At 42.5% G+C, this 16,004-nt stretch overlaps 1 protein-coding gene across 2 annotated transcripts; it reads left to right on the top strand.

The window, feature by feature from the left end:
• The first annotated feature begins 203 nt into the window (after positions 1–203).
• FAM72A (family with sequence similarity 72 member A) lies at positions 204–10,908 on the top strand. Of its 2 annotated transcripts, none has more exons than XM_066625905.1 (4): positions 204–235; positions 4,592–4,669; positions 6,027–6,151; positions 10,814–10,908. In XM_066625905.1, the coding sequence occupies exons 1-4, from the start codon at positions 204–206 to the stop codon at positions 10,906–10,908; spliced, it is 330 nt and encodes a 109-aa protein (XP_066482002.1). The 2 variants fall into 2 exon arrangements, with proteins under 2 accessions (XP_066482002.1, XP_066482001.1); XM_066625904.1 differs by having other exon boundaries at positions 204–355.
• Positions 10,909–16,004: the final 5,096 nt, after the last annotated feature.

The raw sequence follows: 16,004 nt of genomic DNA, 5'->3' as shown, positions 1-16,004 counted from the left end.
CTAATCAGGGAGGCTCTCTCTGTTCCCACCCCTTCTCCTCTTTTTTTCCCCCCATCAGGTATTTACTGACTCTAATCCACATTAGTCCCTGAAGTATAGAAACTGAAGAGGACAGAACGCTTTGTTAAGAAGACCTTGTCTACCCTACTGAGAGAGGATCAGGGGGCATGCCTGAATCTCCTCTGGCACAGGCTGATCCTGCCATGTCCACCAGCACTTGCAGTTTTGCAGACAGGTGTGTGTCTGTACTGTGCTGCAGGTTCTGCCAACAAGTCCTGAGTTCACGAGGCATGAAGGCTGTGCTCCTGGCAGATACTGAGACAGACCTCTACTCCACAGACATCCCTCCCACTAGGTGAGTCAGCACTGGGCCTGAGCAGATCTAGAAGTAGTGATCCCAAAAGTGTCTCTTTCTTTGTATCACACACACCACCAAATCCTGAACGATTCTTTACATTCTCCCCAAATCACACTTTGTCTTGATTTGGATCAATGGTCCATATTTGCTATCTGTCTAATTATTAATGCAGAATCCTTTTAATAATTAATTTCTTAAATTAATTAACCTTTAAGTAAACTTGATGGCATGCATGCAGCTTACAGGTTTGGATTCCTTTAGTTTCTGCTTCCTTGGACCTTCCCTGCTGAGTTCATGAAGGAGCCAATTATGGCTGAAATAAAAGCTGCCCATTAAACTCACAAGTGTCCTGTATAAAAAGAGGTAACACTTAGCCACTGTATGTATATCATACATTTCTTTTAAAAACCTGACATAGTTGTGGGAATTTATTTTTCTATTATTGCAGATTCCAACCTAAAGACAGAAGGCCCCCAAAAATCCGTTTGTGAAACAATTAATTTTGGATTTTCTAAAATGAGCTAGCACAACTTGTGATCCACCAAGCTGAATGCAACCCACCACCTATAAATTGTAGCCTAGTAGGTGCTTTTTCAAATCCATTTTTGCAGATGTAACATGGCTGGTGGGCTATAATCAGTTTGGCTAGTCACATCTGAAATGTGCAGCACATTAATTATAAAAGGAAACCAAGTGTCTAATATTAGGATTGCACTACAGTACCAATGTTGCAACAATATGAGCTATTTCTGGCATTATGCTGGAGTTGTCACTTTCACTTCCCCAAAGAACCAGTTTCTTTTCTATTTGTTGTGGTAACAGTTAAAAGCACAAAAGGGGGGTGTTGCATAAACCACAGAAAGTGCAGTGTTCCCACAGCTTCAAGGGCTGTGAAACAAAGTATAATTCCATTACCCAAAAAGGAAAATGTTCCCTAACCAACAGTCATATATGACCTTTTTATCCTTGCTTCTATATACTTGGTATAAATGTATGTACAGTAGCACCATCAGTGTGCATGGTGCTTTACAGTAGAAGAGAGGGCGGATTTCTGCCCCAAGGTGCTTGCACTCTAAATTACACACAACTGAGGATGGAGAGAGGAATGGTACCAGGTAAGATGGAAGGAAAATATGTGACTATTCAGTATCTTAGCTCAGATATTTGCATATAGGAGTACAGACCTAAGGAGTCCTTAGGAGACTCCTAAGGAGAGTCCTAAGGAGTACAGACCTAAGTCCTAAAACCGTAAGTGGAGCGTGATTGCTCCACTTTTACTTGTGAAGCATTAGGGAGCCCTATTGACTCCGTGCAGGGCTCCCTGCACCCACAGGAGGCTGCAGGAGGCTCTGGTAAGTGTACCCAAACCCCTGCAGCCCTCCTTGATCCTGGGGATTGCGCCACTGCCTTTCCCCCGCCCCTGCAAGAACTTACTGCAGCTTTAGGGCCTCAATCATAGCTGCTTTCTGGAGGCCTAAATTAATCCAGAGCAAATAAAAATATTTTTTTAAGAACTGTTTCCAAAATGTATATCTTCCATGGTGTCCATTTTTTGTTAATTAGCAAACATTAATTGAAATTATTCCATGTGACTACAAAGTCTTATTGCATGTTGGAACAGAGTTGTTGACTGTTTCTACTGCACAAAAGCAGCAGTGAAATTCAGCAAACATCATACTTCAAACTGAAGCATTAAAAAGAAAAGCTGTGTTTTAGTGCCTCTGGAAATTACTTACCACTATTGCCTTCTTTATACTGTAATAATTGATTAGCATGGCAGCTGAAGGTGTTCTGTTAGAGCTGAGTGGTTAAACTTGAAGGGAGAGCTAATGTATTGAAAAACCTCTACTTTATGAGACTATAAATCAAAACCAGCAACATTGTAACTTATTGCATTGTAACTGAGCATTGGTGGGTACCTGCTACCTAATCTTGTACCATGACACCTGCCAGTGCAGCAAAATTAGGGGCTATCTAATGTAGATCATTTCTGAGCTAAGATCTGTTTGCTATGAGTTGTGCAGAAAAACTGGTGCACCATGGCAGGAAGGCAATGATGACTGCAGAGTTTCATTTGTAAGTAGAGGAACGGACATCTAGGAATGAACTAGATTCAGATTCAGTGGTTCTCAAACTTTTTGTTCTCCAGAGCTCTTTAAATAGAGTCAAGGGGAGCCCCAGAGTGCCAATCAGATTGCTGTCACTTACGTTGTGCTTGTGGAGTCCCTAAAGGGGTCTTGTGGAGCTCCAGGGGTCCTAGGAGTACACTTTGAGAAACCCCTGATTAATAGATGTGGTTGCAAGTGCAGACAGAATTATCTGTTTTTATTTTAGCTATTGTACACGGTGCTATCTGTATTTTGAATCTTTTTTAAACACATTTTCATCTCTTTCTTTGCTATGATTCAGGGCTAGCAATTGGTAAACTGGCTAGGGCACAAAGACTTACAGACCAGTCACATTTGGAAGCTATGTCTTTATGCTTTCTAATGAGAATTGTTTGTGCTATTCAATAGAGCAGACTACTTTTTGGTGAAAAACACTGTAGTATAATCTAGCAACTGCTAATGCTGTTCTAATCAGTCCAACAAATAAAGAGGCTTACCTACCTCTAGAGCCTTGCATAATGGCAATAAATCAGGGTCTGAAACTATGTTGTAAATAGTTTTGGAATATTGAAGAGCTGCAGAAATGAACACATTCCATAAACCAGGGTGGATCATGACCCCTGGGAGATTGCAGCCAGCTTGGAAGGGGGTTGCAAGGTTCTGAAGAACTAAGTTCAATCCTTGGAATCCCCAGGTAGGGATGGAGAAGATCCTTGTCCGAAACCATGGAGTACCTACAGCCAGCCCATGTAGACAATACTCAACTAAAAGGATTGATGATTTTTCTGCTAACCTGGAAACAATCGTCTTTCTCTGAGTTTGATATCCCAGTGGATACTTGGGACAAAGGAAAGGTACACATTTGGGGGCCAAACAAATGATAGGCCTATAAAAAGACAGTTACCGAGAAACTGCAAAGTTGTTGTAGCACTGATGACTAATTCCAAGTACAGCATCACTTGCACTGCTGTCATCTTGAGATTCTTGTGGTTCAAGTCTGTGTGATAAGTGATCTCGCCTGACCATGTCACCATCCTGGTGTAGTTGTTACATTTTATGCAAGGTTGTCTCAAACTAATCATGATAACTAGAAAGATATGTGTTGGTGCTTGGAGAAATCCTGGACATTTGAGCCCATTCATTTCAGTCATTCATCTAAGTTCCATCTCTGATGTATTTATTTAAATTTTTAATTTTTTTTCCGGCCCTCGACACTGTACCAGGTATTTGCTGCGGCCCTTCGGCCAAAAAGTTTAGACACCCCTGGTCTAAAGCAGTGGTTTTCAACCTTTTTAGAGGCCCTAGAGGCTGCTGCCTGATTTATAAATGCCAATGGGTAATTTATGGTAACTATAAAGGTAATTGGGCAGCAGTGGTCCCCCATCAAGTAGCCTCTTGTTTAACCATTGATGCAAATAGCCTAATTTGCTCTGTTAGTTTCGTGGATCACCAAAAATTGGGTCATGACCCACAGGTGGATCCCAGACCCACAGTTCATGTGAGTTCATGTGAATTCCAATTCTAAATTCAACACACTGGGCTCTGCATATTGCAATATAGTGCAATCCTAAGCCCTTTAGATAACACAACCTTAACATGGGTGTTGAGACATGGACAAGCATTAGGTTACTGGGTGTTGCCTCATGAGGCTAACGCTTCCCACTTTCCTAACATCCTAATGCAAACAAAATTGTCACATTCAGCCATTGCAACACTGGAACCAAAGATAAATGCAGCTTATCTTAATTGAAGAGAAACAGCATTCCGTATAAAAGGCCCTACTCAAAGAAGTTGTGGGCATGGAACTTTTATAAGGTTTACTAAAATGTTTTCTCAAGCTTGATTTGGCAGTTTTTGGAGAGACAACCCAGGAAAAATGCTTATTAGCACTCTTATTTATACCAAAAACTGAACTCATTCCCCAGTTAGGAAGGTTGCTTGTCTGCATCTTGCTTTGAAAGTGGAGAGGCTCACTAGGACTAGTAGCAGAGAAGATTTGTGAACAAAAATAAACAAAGGGAATGGCACTCTATTGGCACTCTAATTACCAGTACACTTCACTGATATCACTGTGAAATCCCAATTAAGTTCATTTTTTAACTATGGTTTATCTCTCCCCACCCAGCACTGTTGACTTCATTGGAAACTGCTATTTCACCGAAATCTGCCTGTGCAAACTGAAGAATATTGCCTGTTTGAAATGGTAAGTAATATAGACATAGCAAATGTTATGAGCATCTGCATCATGTGTACCTTGAGAGCCTGAAGTTAACCTGATTATTTAATAGTCTGTGGAACTTTTGCTCAATTCACTTTGGTTACTATCGATCATCGCAGAAGCTCTTGACTAAAAATGCATAAGATACACTTCATCCATAAAAAAAAAAAAGACAAGGGGTAAGGAGATCATCCACAAATTATTTGAGATGAGTGTACCAATGGGAAAGTCTCAGGATTTCAAGAAACCAGTCACATTTTGTGGCGGAGTTTCTTAATGGCCTCAATTCTCACTTGTAGGGTTGTCCATATTTTTCCTGTTCATTTGCCTCCAACACATTCTGATGTGCAGAAAGGTCCAGGGAAAGTGTGATGCTTTTTCTGGAGGATAAAATGATGAAAAGCGGTTGAGTTTTTTAGAATGTCTGCTGGTTACGCTGCTGTTGGAAGGCACAGAAGCAGGGCTGGTAAAAACACTTGCCACTCTAATGTTCAGTAGCAGCTACAAGAAGGGGGCTGAAAATTTTGAACTTCAATTCTGCATACAGGTGGGCTGCTTAATTCCTAGCAGTATACAAGTCTTTGTGGCAGTTATTTGTGGTCCTACTGTTGTTGTTGCTGTTGTTGTTAACAATATTCACGCACTGGACCATTTCAGTGTGCTGACAAAGAGATGTTTGCTTTGTATACTTTTTAAAAATGCATTGCTTGATTAGATATTCATAAAACAATATAACAGCAAAGACTATGAACAAACCAGAATCTCACATTGTTCATCCTTAAAAATGAAGAGAAATGCATTTTACCCGTTAGTAAACGGAAATCTCAAATACTAAATTGCATATAGTAAACTATAGGATTTTGTCAAAACTAATTTAATTTCCCTAAAAATGTAACCGAAATATAAATGGCCATGCTGATGGTGCTTTTTAAACTATATATTCTTTGCTGAGTACAAATTTGTAGAGGTATAAATGATAATTAGCTCCATACCTTTTGGTCAGGCTTAGAAGGGGGTTCAATATTCTTGCATTCGTGTCACAGAGAGGCAAGATGTATTTTGTTTTTAAAGAAATACAAGCAGCAACTCCATTACTGATGTAACCTGAAATATATCAGGATATATATCCAGATACAACTAAACTGTTTTTCAAAGGCACTTCGTTCAGTACCTAGTCAAATATTTTCTACTATATTAGTTTAAACAAGATGGAGGGAAATTCCTTTGTATCAACTTGCTGTACAGCATGTACGCCCACTTCACAGTTGATCTTACAGCTTATTCTTCTGTCCAGACTATCACTCAAGAACTTGCATGTCAGATTCTTTGTTTATTTTTCTAGTGGTAATGTTGTAGGTTACCATGTGATTGCTCCATGCAAAACTTGCTTGCTCTCCTGCAACAATGGACACTTCTGGATGTTTCACAGCCAGGCCGTTTTTGGAATCAACAGGCTTGACTCCTCTGGTATGGAACATTTCAATCTGCATGCAAAGTTGATTGTTTTTTATCCCCTTGGCATGTTCCGTCTCAGTGCTTTTATTACACCGGGCTGCCTCTTGGTAAATGTAGATAGCCACCTCAACGTTCAGTCGTGTTAGCAAAAATTCTGGTGAGGAAATACTACAGGTAAAACGCTTCAGCTTTAATTCCCATGATTTCTCTTAAATTACTAGATTGAGACATTGATCAGTGATCATATTGTAAAACTGTGATTATGGTTTTTCAGAAGGTATGCTTTAGCCATTAATAGAAGTAACAATAGATTGTAATCCGTGTTTTTAAGCAAAATTTTAATGAGTTGTTAGAGGCCTGCCTTCTTGTCTCATGCTCTATTTCGTATCCATGTCACCTTGGTCTCCTGCCACTTGGATTACATGGATTCCTAACTCTCCTGCCCATCTAACACCCTTCCCACCAACACCCTTATTAATTTCCCTAAACCCTGTTTGAATATTTTCAAACTAATCTATTTCAGCTAATCTGACTTTCCATTTTCCTCACCGTTCTGTTCCTCTGAAATTGGAACACTTGCAAATATGCTGTGCCACTGTAACTGCTCAGCACATGTAATACAGGAGCCAGTGTTTTGCCTATAATAATAGCTTTTTGAATAACCAAGGGAAAATGTATGTCTCCTTTCATCCCACCCTGGATATTGTGTGTCTCTTAGATATATGCAAAGCTACTGGGGTTTTTGTACATTTCCTGGCTGTGTTTTAGGAGAGAGGACATCAGCCTGGCTGGGATTAACTGGCTCCTTCTGTCCCAGAACTATCTCATGATTGACCATACCACCTGGTCATTATGTACAGCATGGATTGGTTTGAACAATGCTTCCCTTGTTAGACCTAGTCTATATGATTAAGGTCATGAATTCTCACAATGTCTTATCCAGTTCTTATAGGCAGTGGCATCACTGGGGGTATGGGGGGGTGAGGGCTGCACCAGGTGTTGCGGACAGGGAGTGACACCACTACTGGTCAAAAATTTTTAAATCTTGCTGTTTTCAAATAATACCATCATGTTATATCAATCGATGCATAATTTCATGCAGAACACAATGAAACAAACCATGTTGAAATATCTGTATTCTATCAACCGTTATAGCCAAAAAAACCCAGCATGAGCAGTGCAATGATATATCGCCTGCCCACTGCGTAGGGCGTTGCCCCAACCACTGCATGGGAGGAAGTCCATCATAGGGGTGACGTACTGGCTTCCCTCACTGGGTGATGCAAACCCTAGTGATGCCACTGCCTGTTGGACAAACTGCTCTGTTGTATGACTAAAGAAATTAATTGGAATTGAGGGGAGGGGCCAGGGCACGCATGCATTCTTAATAGTGTGGGCCTTGTCAGACAGGATCATCTGGACCAGCCCAGTGAAAGAGTCTCTACCTGAATATGCTCATCTTCCTCTTTCATAACGTTCCTTTCTTCTCTCCATTCTTTTTTCTTTTGCTTCTTATACTTACAACAGTTTGCATTTTATAATAATGGCCTGAGAGCTTTGGCTGAAATGCAGAATATAATTGTAGTAAATAAATATAACTATGAATACATGCTGTAAATAAAATTTAGAATCTAATAACGAGCAGGCTACCTAATAATTATAACACTTTAATCTGTCCACTAATATAATGTAACATTTGTTGCTGTTGGAGATCCCGAGACAAGTGGCCAGCTCTGCAACATTGGAACCCCTGTACCTTTTAAGATATAATTTGGATAACTGCAGCTTTTCAAATTCTTGCAGCAATGTGGCAATTCAAGCTGTCATTGCCGATGTCCTTTCTTGTCTACAATGGTTTACAACAGTAATCAAAGTGTTGAAAGAGAGGACATTCCTGTAATTAGTGGTGGAATGTAGATACAAACAAATCTAAATTAGACCTGCATTCCACATTACAGGGGTGGCCCCATATCCACGGATCCCATATATCCATGGATTGGGTCTTCAGCCCCCCTGCGCGCACACACACACACACACCCCTTGCATATGCCCTCTGGAGGCGAGGGGTGCTCTGCCCTCCTTGCCGCCAGTGGGTCCTCTGTGTCCAGCATGGTTTCAGTGGGTAGAGCTTCCCTGGGCCTCCCAGTACCTTATAAGGCATTTAAAATGTCACTTCCAGTTTCACAGAGAAACCAGAGGTGACTTTTTTTTTAGCTCTAAGGCAGGGGTCTCCAAACCCCAGCCCGGGGGCCAGATGCGGCCCACAGCAAGCCTCTATCTGGCCTGTGGCCAGCCTCCTGTCCCCTGAAAGCCTCTGGCCCACTCGACTGAACATGATCACAGCCGTGCTCTGATTGCATCTGGAGGATGTTCTGAGGGCCTGAGAGGCTGAGTGAATGAGTCCATTCATTCATTTATTAATTCATCTTAAGTTCCATCTCTAATTTATTTAAATTTTATATTTAAATTTTTTTCTGGCCCTCAGCACTGTGCCAGATATTTCATGCAGCCCTCTGGCCAAAAAGTTTGCGGACCCCTGCTCTAAGGCTTAGTCTGAGCCTGGCAGAGGCCATGGATGGGCATGAAGGACCCTCTGAAGGCAAGGAGGGGGGAGGCATTCCCCTGTATCCATGGTTTCACATAACCATGGGGGTTCCAGGACAGAACTCCCACAAATACATGGGCGTGCCTGTACTGTGTTTGTTAGGCTTTGGAGGTAGCAGGATAGAAAGGTGGAGGGTGGGTAAGAGAAGGAATAGGAATTGGCTCGGAAGAGCTGAGAATCAGCACCAGCCCTCTGCCCCCATTTCAACCACTGAACTGGGATTAAACTGGAACAGTAGTTGCTGCTACCATCCCAAACTAGGAGGCTCCATATGGAAGGAGGCCACTGTGGGGAAACCTTCCCTGGTTAGCAGAGAAAATCCAGGGGTTCCCTTAAAACCAAACAATAGGAATCAATCTAGGAAGATGGGGCAACCAGCTCCCTCTGAAGTGAACTAAAAAATTTACGTACAAGGATGGAGGAGGATAAAAAGGAGAACACAAGGAGTGGGCAGTGGCAAAGGCAACCAGCTGAAAAGGCATAACCCTGGCACGAAGATTAAAAGGTTAGTTAATAAAAGAGAGTGTAATTCTATGGCTTTCAATGGAACTTAATTCCAGATAAGTATGTACAAGATTGCAACCTAATATAGCTTACTGGGTATTATCCCTACCGTAAGGAAAGGATCTTGTATCCTTACACCCACACCTAGCTGGGAAGACATCCACTAAAACTGAGTGTTGGGAGGGTTAGGACAGACAAGATTTCTTTACTCAGCGTGTGGTCAGTCTGTGAAGCTCCTTACCACAGGATGTGGTGACAGCATCTGGCCTGGATGCCTTTAAAAGGGGATTGGACAAGTTTCTGGAGGAAAAATCCATTATGGGTTACAAGCCATGATGTGTATGCGCAACCTCCTGATTTTAGAAATGGGTTATGTCAGAATGCCAGATGCAAGGGAGGGCACCAGGATGAGGTCTCTTGTTATCTGGTGTGCTCCCTGGGGCATTTGGTGGGCCGCTGTGAGATACAGGAAGCTGGACTAGATGGGCCTATGGCCTGATCTAGTGGGGCTGTTCTTATGTTCTAACCTCTATCAAAGCTTTCAATGCTGGGATTAGAGATAAGGGCAAATGCAGAAAGGAATGTGTATGGCCCACTTTCTATAATCTCTGGGCATTAACCATGTAGCAGCGCAGGATGCTGCTCTGGGGAGCACCCAAGGCTTTTGAGGGCCTTGGTGCTTGGTGGGAGGCACACAAGACTGTATCTTGTGGCCTGATGGGAGAGTGCTAAAAGCAGAAGCACCCTGAGGGTTTGAAAGTTAGATCTCGAGGCAGCAAAGAGTTATAGCAATGAATACAACAGACATGTATAGTAACGAGATGCAGAAAGAAGGCCAGATGCAGAAGAAGAAGCTCTGAGATTCAGCCTTTTCTGCCTTTTATTCCTTCTTCAAACATTACACAACAGGCTGGGGTTTTCCATTCTCTCATCTTGTTTACAATACTAACCCATGAGTCAATAGTCTGCATAATAGGGACTTTTCTAAGATGTTAAGACTCACACTGGCTGTAACCAGTAGTCCTTCTAGCTAAACCACAATCACATTCCTAGATATGATTCTTTATAACATCGCCTTGTTGACAGGCTACAAAGTTTCAGACTCAGTATGTCGCCAAGGCCACGCAAGTTTGCTCTGCGCATGTGCAAAGTGTGCTTTGCTTCATGGCCAACATACAAGGCTAAGGCTAGCACCTGTGTAGATAACCACTACAAACCAGGTGTTACCCATGAGATTGAAAGCTTGGGGGGGGTGGGAATTGTTTGAGCCCTTGTCTTTCTCACTCTTGGGGATCAGGTAGGTTTCATGGTTCAATGAGCTGACAATGCCAAATGTTTATCCATCAGTTTGGGGGGGGGGGAGAAGAGAGGCACCAACAAACCAGCAACCTGGCTACTGCATAAGAATGACCTTTTTTATCCAGGACAGTGAAAAATAGATGGGAAATGGGGGAAGATCAGGGCATTTCAGCACGGAAGGGTTAGTCTTCCTTGACAGTATATTTTGTTTTCTCTTTAATTTCTGGTCAGATTACAAATGAAGCAATTTTCACTTTTGTTTTAAGGTGCAAACTTACTGCTTTGGGGTAACTTGCCAGATTCTGAAGAAAGTGCAGGTGAAGACACGTTGGACATCTCTGAAGAAGAATACCTCAGATGATGGTCATCGGCAGTGTGCTCCATGGTATGCCTCTCATATTAACCTGGAACCTGACACGCAAATTCCAGCAAGGCAGTACAAAAGGAGGAAGAAACACTTTATTAGGTAAAGCCTGTTGGCCTTAGACTGTCTGATCCTGTGTGAGTTCTGCTGTGTACGAAGGTCACCATGCAAGCCTTTCTTGCCGTCTTCCTGAGAGATACCTGCTATCCGCATGCATTTCTGGTTGCTTTGGTTGTTTGCTGTTGCCCCTTTCCTAGAGGATAACAATGTTAAAGACAGAATCTTCTGGGATCAGTCAAAGAAACAAACTCCCCATCATCACTGCTACCACTGTGGTTGAACTAAGAAAGATCTGGCTGCAAGATTGAGGAAAATCATGTTGTGTTTGATGTGTACCATGTTGTCTCCTGGCCTGTATGACCTCTTTTTTTTTTTTCATCCCTGCACAGCTGACTGGGACAGGGGCTATGCATAGCCTCTCTTCAGGGCCACAGTTAATGCTGCTGCACAGAGAGCTGGCGGTGAATACTGACACAGTGCTGTTGGCAGCCTTCCAGCATTGAGTGTTTATTATAATGTAGGAGAGAAGTACTGGGAAGCTGTGCAACCTGGGCCTTTTTTGAATGAGCCGTGCAAGTGTAGTTCAATTCTGCTCAAAGGCTCGCTTTCGAGGAAACCTACTGAAGCACACTTTTTTTTTTTTTTACTACCAGTGTACATGTGGCTAACAAGTATGAGGACACAGCCTGGGAACTGGCATGCTTCCCTCCCTGTTCTTAATGGGAAGAGAAGATGCACAGAAATGGTAATAAAAGAACTAAAACAAACAAACCTGCTAACGGAACAGCAGCTATCCTCTTTAATGCCCAGATCAAGAAACAAAGAGGCTAAAGGAATAGTATCCAAGCAGCAGCATCTGTGACTATGCTTGTGTATTTTTTCAGTTGTTTATGAAAAGAGATAAGTGCTGAGTGTGACACTGGGAGAAAATATGGTAAGAGCAGAGCCAGGCTTAATAAATTTCCTTCTGGCCTCTGTGCTGGCTGGCATAAGGGTATTCCCTATGTGATTAGTGACACAGTACCTTTTGAAAAGAAGGCAGCCAAGCATGGCTCGAATGGAATCAAGCCTGGAGCATGAGAAAGGCTAAAGTAGCAGCAAGGTAGCTGCAAGTAGAATGGATTGCCTTTTTTAAAACTGATGAAGCATCAGTTGGGGGTGTGTGTGTGTGTGTGTGTGTGTGTGTGTGTGTGTGAGAGAGAGAGAGAGAGAGAGAGAGAGAGAGAGAGAAAAGGATGGCAGCCTGAATGCTAGAGAAGACTAAACAAACAATAACAGGAAGCTTAGCAATGCTAACCTTCCATTGCATTGTAACCTTCGTCTGCATCAGGTGGCTAGGCCATTTGTATACAAGTGTACCCCAGTATCCATGGGGATTCCATATTGAACCACCACCACCCTGCATGGATACCAGGGATCTGTGGATACAGGGGATGCACTTTTAAAAGATATTGCAAAGAAGGTTAAAAATTTCTTTTACCTTAACGCAGCAAAACCGCTGCATTTTCAGTGCTGCAGGCAGCCTTCCAAGCTGCCTGCAGCTTCTTCCATGTCACTTAATTATCCTTGATTTTTGGCATCTGCATGAAGGGGTGTCCATGAACAGATCCCCCATGGATACTGAGGTTCAGTTTATATTCAAACTTTGGTGCTGACTTTTGAAACTTGGGTCAAAGGAGTATCGTTTTATTGGTGGTTTCTCCAGAGGAGAGAGAGGGAATAACTAAAGGTTAGGGGCATGATTGGGCTTAATTTACAAACTTCTAAGTTCCATTGATTTTAATTGATCATACCAGTTGATTGACCTCTGGTCATGTCTGGAGCCATTCTGAGGCCCATAGAGGCCTCATGTGGCCTCTATAGATCTCAGAAAGACTCCCAGACATGACTGGAACAAGCTTCTAGTTGCATCTGGGAGGCCTCTGTAGGTCTGTAGATTCAGTTACAGATTCACTCACAGCCTCTGTAGATTCAGTCACAGATTCGGAATCCATGGTTGGTTAAATCCACGGGTATTGAATCTGCGGATAAAGAGGACCCACTTGTACATTGTATTTTGGCCACCATGATTTCATATGGACAAATGGAAGTTCATCAGTACTCTGGGTTAGGCATCTTCATACTAAAAGACAGAGGTTTTTAACTTCACTGTATTTAAATGGCTTTAATATTACTGTGAATGCAACTGATTAGTGTATATGGTTAGCATTTACGCAACTGCATGGAGAAGAATCCATGAAAGTACAGTTCAAAGTTTATTAATAATGTTTGTTAAAGCTCTGCCTTAATAGTACTTAATTTCCATGTTTTTAAATACCTCAAAGATTTGAATACTTAAGTTGCTGTCAAAAGCAGTTGTATATATTCATGGATGTGCATATTTCATGGGTGTAATGGAAAAGCTTGAATACAATGTAATTTTTTCTTCCTGTTTTCTGAGGCTATAGTATCATCCTTCTACCACTGTTATTTGAACTAATATTTTTTGGGAGGGTCTCTTCTCACAGTAGCTCTTTGGGTTTCGACTTGGGGCAAACCAGCATTTCTCAACGTTTGTCCCCCACCGTACGACTTTGCATGGTCCACCTATTGGAAGTACCACCAGATATAAATGACAATCATGTCATCACCAGTTCCAGACTGGGAGGCCAGATGTGATGTGACAAATACTGGCATGCGGCTCAGAGCAGATGGGAGGGCTTTTTTGAGCGGGTGAAAAGTGCACGCTGGAGCTCTGCCAGCTGAGGGCCCAATCCTATCCAACTTTCCATTACCGATGCAACTGTAATGCAGCCCCAAGGTAAGGGAACAAATGTTCCTATACCTTGAGTTGGCCCCTGTGACTGCCTCTCCACCACAGGATGCAGTGCATGCCCCATTGGCATGGCTGAACCGGCACTGGAAAATTGGATAGGATTGGGCCCTGAGCCTCCTTCTGCTGCTTGTCATGTTGCATTGCTGGTCTTGCTGCCAACCTGGAGGAGGGGGGCCTTTATGTACCACCAGACACCACCTCAAATACCACTGGTGGTTCGTGTACCACTAGTTGAGAAATGCTAGGGTAAGCAAAAATACAGGCTTGCAGTATCCAGTTTGGGTTATGTGAGAAGAACCACTGAAAATCTGCCTTCTGATGAAGCAAGCAAGCAAGCAAGCACGTTAGCTTACACCCAGCTGTTTTCAAACACTGCCCACTTCTGTGAAACAATATCACTGTTAATAGTGATGCATTCTCTTTTCCATAATGCATTATTCAGCGCTGATTGTAGCTAGCTGAAATGGCTGAACAAAAAGAGAAGAGGCGTAAAGTCACAGCAAGACAATCAGTGGTTTTTATTTTCAGCAGCACCTTTTCAAATAGGACCGTGTGATCATTTAGACACTTTTCCTGATTTCAGCATCAGTTAATGTAGAACATTTAATAAGCGCAAACTGCATCAAGCTCATGTAGGAATTGCGTTCCCACAGAAACACAGCCATTGTTGTGATGGTGGGCTGCTGACAAATACCCACATTGCAAAGACAACGGAACAAAAGATGGTCTGTAAATAATGAATGTAGTAAAGGTTTGTGTTTTTTTTTTTAACTACAAGGCAAGCTTGGTGTGATGCAATTAAAACCCACAGCAAGTGGAACAGGCTTCTTAGCCCACTAAGCTGGCACACTGCCATGTGTTTGTACATTGTCTAAGAGAATGCCTTCCAAATTTTACAGCATAGGCTTCCTGAAATATTGGTTCAATGCTACAATGGACTTGTGTATGCAATTGTACATCCATGACTTGTTCTAGCCTGAAAAACAGTTCATTTTTGTTGTTCCTATAAACTTTAGTTTGGAAAAAACAAAACCAGAGGGGATGGGGTGGAAGAATGTATCTGGCAGTGTACATACTTGCATGTTTTGTCTGTTCTACTCTTAAATGTCATGCAGCTTGGCAATTTAGCAGCCCTATCTCAAGAGTACTTTGTTTGCAAACAGTTGTGATGCTTTCATCAAAGCCATGCTTCTTGTCAAAATGTACGTTTTAACTCAAAGGGGCTGGTTTCCTCACTGATTTTCTACTCAGACAAGACTAATTTTGGACAGCAGCAAAAGAAAACCATTTGCCCACGTCTGAACTCTCACAGTTCATGTGGTTTGGGCTATGCTTTGCTCATCAGCTGTGGTTTTTCAAAATACTGACAATTGGTGTCTCTGGGTTGCATAATACACAAGAGAAAGTAGCTGAGAAATGTCTCTCACTGACTTTCATCTGTATGCCAATATACATGGGAACTCATAGGCAAGCTTGAGAAGTTTGATGAGCAGGGGTTATGCTGGCGCTCTTGAACAATAGAAAAGTATTTTTAAACATGCATTTTTGAATGCTATAGACCAGGGGTGCCCAAACCCTGGCCCTGGGGCCACATGCGGCCCTCAGGGAGCCCCTAGTCTCCAATGAGCCTCTGGCCCTCCGGAGATTTGTTGGAGCTTGCACTGGCCCAACGCAACTGCTCTCAGTGTGAGGGCAACTGTTTGACCTCTCGCATGAGCTGTGGGATGAGGGCTCGCTCCAGTGCTTTCTGTTTCACGTCTGTGATGCAGTAGCAGAAGCAAAGGAAAGGCCAGCCTTCTTTGTGCAAGGCCTTTTATAGGCCTTGAGCTATTGCAAGACCATCATGCATTCATGTAAATTCATCTTTAATATATTTATTTATGTAAACTTATGTAAATTTATTTAAATTTTAAATGTAAATTAATTCTTTTTTCCCCGGCCCCCGACACAGTGTAAGAAAGATGATGTGGCCCTCCTGCCAAAAACTTTGGACACCCCTGCTATAGACCATTACAGTCCACTGGAAGCAGAGACACAAGTATTCCCACCTCAATGTTCCATCCTAATGTGTACAGTGGTGTGGGTACAAGCATACTTCCTTGCTCCTTCCCACAGCAGTGGGCTGCCCCTTAGGAACCCATCCCACTCCATTCCAAAGGAGGAGGGGCTAGGAAAATGAGCTTGTGGTTTTATTGTAACACCAGCGTAAAGATACAGC

Source organism: Tiliqua scincoides, chromosome 4 (genome assembly GCF_035046505.1).
Source record: "Tiliqua scincoides isolate rTilSci1 chromosome 4, rTilSci1.hap2, whole genome shotgun sequence".
Lineage (NCBI taxonomy): Eukaryota > Metazoa > Chordata > Lepidosauria > Squamata > Scincidae > Tiliqua > Tiliqua scincoides.
The sequence above is the reverse complement of the archived record's forward strand: the minus strand, read 5'-3'. Positions and strand labels throughout refer to the sequence as shown.